Source organism: Lipotes vexillifer, unplaced genomic scaffold (genome assembly GCF_000442215.2).
Source record: "Lipotes vexillifer unplaced genomic scaffold, Lipotes_vexillifer_v1.1 scaffold1077, whole genome shotgun sequence".
In the NCBI taxonomy this organism is placed as follows: Eukaryota; Metazoa; Chordata; class Mammalia; order Artiodactyla; family Lipotidae; genus Lipotes; species Lipotes vexillifer.
In genome coordinates this window covers 359,138-364,878 of record NW_006784237.1, presented here as the reverse complement: position 1 = coordinate 364,878, position 5,741 = coordinate 359,138, and the positions used below count along the sequence as shown (strand labels likewise).

General features: G+C 34.0%; 1 protein-coding gene across 1 annotated transcript in view; it reads left to right on the top strand.

Moving 5' to 3' along the window:
- The first annotated feature begins 5,156 nt into the window (after nt 1-5,156).
- LCA5 (lebercilin LCA5) overlaps nt 5,157-5,741 on the top strand; it is a 54,784-nt gene continuing 54,199 nt past the window's right edge. The window contains exon 1 of the mRNA XM_007456620.1: nt 5,157-5,355. Coding sequence (XP_007456682.1) covers nt 5,157-5,355 — 199 coding nt within the window. The remainder of the gene's footprint in view (nt 5,356-5,741) is intronic.

The following is a 5,741-nucleotide window of genomic DNA, read 5'->3' as shown; positions in this document are numbered from 1 at the left end:
AAAAAAAAAAAAAAAAAAAGAAGAAATAGTATAAGCACAGTACTATATATAAAATAGATTAGCAACAAGGACCTACTGTATAGCTCAGGAAACTATACTCAATTTTTGTAATAACCTATAAGGGAAAAGAATATGGAAAGGAATATATATGTATCGATACACATAATTGAATCACTGTGCTGTACATCTGAAACTAACACAATATGATAAATCAATTATACTTCAATAAAAAATATAGTATAAGCAAAAAAGTATAAGCCATTAAAATAGTTGTCCCAGGAAACAGGATTTGGATAATGGGGCAATGGATATTTCCTTTTTTTTTTTTTTTTAAAATATGTATATATTTGGGGCAGGGGTTGGGGAGAGTGCTAGTGTTGGTGTATATGAGATGAATGGCAGGTAATGTTTTTGTGGATTCTTACCCTTTTGCAAGAAAAAGTTAGGTGGGACCCCTGACTTACATGGGATAGGTCATAGGGAGCTACTGCTGCTATGTGCATATAAACAGAAATAATCTTCATCCATATCATATAATCAACTTTTAATTATACTGGTAAAACTGAAAGTCTTTGACAAAGAGTATTAATCAGAATTTACTGAGCATCTTGTATGTTTGAATTGTAATATATAATTATTGATATTTACCAAGTGCTTATTGTGTGATAGTTATTGAATTATCCCATTTAATTGTCACAACAATTCTTTAAGGAAGTTACCATTATTATTTCCACTTTACAGATGAGAAAATTGAGATTTAGATTTAGATTGAGAAATTAGGTGGCTTCTCCAGGTTTGCACAGCTAGTAAGTGATAGAGCCACTTAATTGCTTCAATCCATCATCCTTTTTTCCTAGACATTTTTTTAAATGTGTAAATATTTTCTGTCATTGCAAAGTGAAAGATTCAGACTGATTTATGTATTTTTTAATATTAGTACTTGTTGCTGATTTCAGATCAGATAGCTAATTGTAACAGAGACTGAGATTGCCAGGCACTAATAATCTACCAGGAAGTTTGTTTGCTTGATTTTTAAAAAATCTTTTTTGTTAAGGAAAATTTGAAACAATATGAAAGCAGAGGTAGAATAGTGAAGCTGCAAGTCTCCACAGTTTTTACATAGTTTTATTAACTCATGGCCAGTCTTATTTAATCTACTTTTACCTCCTACCCCCTGGATTATTTTGAAGCAAACCCCAGGCATTATTTAATTTTACCTATAAATATCTCAACATCTACCTCTGAAATACAAGGACTCTTTAAAAAAAGTAACCACAATATCATTATCTCACCTAAAGCAATAGCAGTTCCTTAATGTCATTAAATATCCAGTCAGTGTTTAAATTATCTTATAATTTTCTTTTATATAATTTGTTTGGATCAAGATTGAAGCAAGACTCATAGATTGCAATTGTTTGTTTTCCTTAAGACTTTAAAAAAATATAGAAACCCTCTCGCCATCTCTTCTTTTCCTGCTTGCAATTTGTGCGTTAAAGAAGCCAGTTTGTCCTATAGGATTTGCCACAGTGTGGATTTTGCTAATTGCTTCCTTGTACCTCTGGTTCCCTGTATTTTCTATAAATTGTCATTTCAGTTTAGAAGTTTGACCAGAATCATTTTTTATTTTTCTTGTAGGAGGAGCAGATTACTTCAGCGGTATCCTTGTGTCCTATCTGGAAGGCACACAGTGTCTGATTATTTCTTTTCGGTGGTGTTAGCAGCCATTAGTGAGCACTGTCTACTTTCATTATTTCATTAGTGGCTACAAAGTGGCAATATTCTAATTCTGTCATTCTGATATTCCCTTTTTAATTTATTAGCTAGAATAATTCTATAAAGAAACAAACTTTTTGGCCAACCCAATACTTCCCCTTATCTGCTGTTTTGTTATTTTAACATACAGCTCGTAACAGTATAGGCAGGATACGTGTTTGATTTTTTTCTCTTCATGTATCAATTTCGTATGAATGAGTTGGTTGCCTAGTGTCTTTCCGAGGTAACTAGTTTTTTTTAAAATAACATGTGACCTCATGAATTTAAACATATTTGATGTGTCTTAATCCTTTGCTGATATAATTCTTATTGATGATGCAATTGTCCCACTGTTGGCTAGTTGGAGCTTCTTGGAGTGCGCTCCCGAGCCCTTTTGATGCTCCATCAGGAGTGCCTCACAGCTTTCTTGCTCTCTAGTATGACCAAATTTCTAGATTCTTAGGTTCATCTTGTATGTTTCCTCTCTTAGATGTGGAATAAGACGTTTTACAAGGAGTTCTAGTTTCTTTTAAGGGAAATGGTATTTGAGTGCTGGGAATGTTTGTTGCTATTAGTTTGTTTCTTGCTTCTAGGGTTTTTCTGTGGACAGAGCTAGGAAACAGTGTTTTTTTTTAAAAAAAAAATGTAAAATCCATTATAAATTCATACTGATACTCAAAATTCAAATTTTGGGCTCCAGAATTTTAAAACTCGTATTGGCTTATACTTGTTTGTTTTAGAAAATTCTAATACCTAACTGAACCAATGTAATTACTTGTTTGCTTTATCTCACAGTGCACATGTAGTAGCCTGAGAATAACAGTGCCAACAATGTGATTATTGAAAGTAGTTTTTAGAAAAATTTTGTACCTTTTTTGTCAGTAGGATATATCTCTCTAGGGATTGTGTTTTAAAGTCATTAGAACTGGTTAATCTGTGTGGTTTTGCCACCAACTGTATATATAGTTACATTTATTTGTTTTGTTTTGATTCATAGGAAATGCTTTTTAAAAATCTAATTTCTAAAAATTATTTCCAAAGTTGAGTCTACAAAAGTTATAAAGAAGTCTAACTCCTATCCCTATCCCTGAACTCTGCTTCCTGCTTTCCTCTACAGCTATACTGTCCAATCAGCTAACCGCCAGTGCATGTGGCTTTTAACATTTAAATTAATTAAAATTCAGCATAATTAAAAATTAGTTCTTCATTCACACTTGCCACATTTCAGGTGTTCAGTAGCTACATGTGGCTAGCTATCATACTGAACAGATTTTAGAACATTTCCATTCTTGCTGAATGTTCTGTTGGACAGCCCTGCCCTAGAGAACCCATTGTTTTTGCATTATTTAATTTGTTCTTCTACTTTTTAAAAATATAAAAAGTTGTGTATATAAATTTATAACCCTCCTTCTTCATTAAATGGTAGCATACTATACATGCTTTTCTCCCTCTTCCTTTTCTTAATATATCCTGGAGATCACTTCAGATGGCAGAGAATATACAGAGGTAATCCGCATTCCTTTAATAGCTTCATAGTACTGTACTGTACTGTACTTCACTGTGTGGAGGTTTACAGTATATGCAGCCAGTTGCCTATTGATGGTCATTTTGATTGCTTTAGTCCTTTGCCACTACAAAAGTGCTACATGAATAGTAGTGCTACCTTGTGCATGTGTCATTTTCATTTATTACTAGTGTATACTTTTTTGTTTTTGTTTTTGTTTTTTTGTTTTTTTTTTGGCGGTACGCGGGCCTCTCACTGCCGTGGCCTCTCCCGCCGCGGAGCACAGGCTCCGGGCGCGCAGGCCCAGAGGCCGTGGCTCACGGGCCCAGCCGCTCCGCGGCATGCGGGACCCTCCCGGACCGGGGCACGGACCCGCATCCCCTGCATCGGCAGGCGGACTCCCAACCACTGCGCCACCAGGGAAGCCCGTACTAGTGTATACTTTTAACACTAATTTCGTCAGTGGGCTTTTCATTTCTTGTAAATATTAAGAACAATTATAATTATAAAAGTGATCCAATTCCAGACGTTATTTTGGTATATTATGTATACCTTGGTTTGCAATTTTTTTTCAGTTCCTGAGTTCAGTTAAAAAGAATACTCAGTGTTTTCAGTATTTTTCAATGACTGTGTGTAGTTGAGATCATATTTATACACCAGTTTGAATTTTTCTTTTTACTGTAATAGTATAAGCATCTTCCTTGTTAACACAGACTTTCTGTAAACATTTCTAACAGTTGCATGATACTAGGCTATATTGATTTTTTCAATACTTTCCTTAATTCTGTTAGTTATTTTGCAGTGGTTAGATTAGCTTGCTTCCTTTTTTGGTTTTGTTTTTTGTTTTTTTAATTGTACTGCATTAAATATTTGTGCATAAACTTTCCCCCTATTTTTAGGGTAATTTTCTTGGTATCTGGCAATGGAATTATCAGATCAAAGATTAAAAGCATAATTAAAGTTTTAATATATTTTGCCAACTTTTTTCCCATTATTTTCTTGACAGCCATTCTGGAAGCATTGAGAAATCTGTGATAATTTGATAGGTTTAAAAATGGTTATCTGAGGTTGAATGTTATTACGTGCCTATAGTTTGTATTGCTTGCTGTGGGTCTTAACATGTATTTGCCCGTTTATCTTTGGACTTCATATTTTTCTTATGGCATGATATGAGGTATTTATTGTTAAGGGTGGTAACCATTTTTCTGTCATGTTGCAAATGTTTTTTCATCAAGTGCTTTAATTTGCTTAATTTTTTTACATACTTTCAGTTTTACATTTTTCTGCAATTTTAGATATTTTTCTTTGGTTTTGTTAGCAGTCTTGTCCTTTACCACCATCCCCCAACACCCCACCCCACCTCCCCCCACCAAAAAAAGAAAGAAATTGGTGATTTGATCATAATTCACCTGTTAAAAATCAGCGCTTGTGTTTATTTTAAATCTTAAGATTCAAGGGAGTCAAATGCAATTAACATTTATTCAGAAGCAAGTATATGTCAGGTACTTTACATGTTCTCTATCTAGGCTATGACAGTTTGTCTTTTCTCCAAATACTGTAGACAACTGTGAAAATATAGATGAATTTAAATTAAATTTAAAAATTATAAGCAGCATATTATTTTGCTTTTAGTATGTTTCATTGTAATTAACTGTAGAAATCTATTTCATGAAATATGATGAGTTTCCTTCCCCCTTCCTTAATTGTAGGGGAAAAAGTGTATTTTCTGGTCCCTCCTGTGAATTGTGGACCACAGATACAGAGAGAAAACAAATTGCACATACATGAATATTATCCCCAGCATCTGAAGACTCTAAAAAATGCTCTTCAGGATTGCCATGGATTTTTCTGAAGAAAAGAATCTGTGAAATTATGTGAATAGAGACCATTTTTCAAAGCCATGGGGGAAAGAGAAAGAAGTCCAGATACTGGTAAAGAAAGTAGGGCAGGCAGACACTATTACTCTTACTGTTCATCTGATTTTGGAGCTACACCACAGTCTTCTGGCCGGTCATCGCTGGTCCATCCCTCCTCACCTGCAAGTATTAAGGGAAAAAATCCTAAAAAACAAATTTCAGACAGCCAAGCGCATCATCAAGGTAAGCATCCTTTAAAAAAGTCCATATTCATTTTGAATGCTTAAGGAAAACATGTATGAATGAAACTCTTCTATTAATATGTATATGGATATGTGCATGGAAATGGGATGATTTACATTTAGAATAGGATATATTTTTATAAATGTTGCTTATGGCACTGTGTATTATCCTTTGTTATATTCAAAGTCATACGGTATACCAAAGAAAGAACCATAACTGAGGCTTCTCATTTTGATTTCTCTTGTTCCTAAATAAATGATTATCTTGGAGTTTGTGAGGTACTGTAAAGGCAAAAAAAACACAAACCCACAAAACATGTGGACCTTCCTTTATCTTCAATTTCAAAAAGTAGTGAGAAGCATTGATATAAAGTGGTTAAGGGGCAT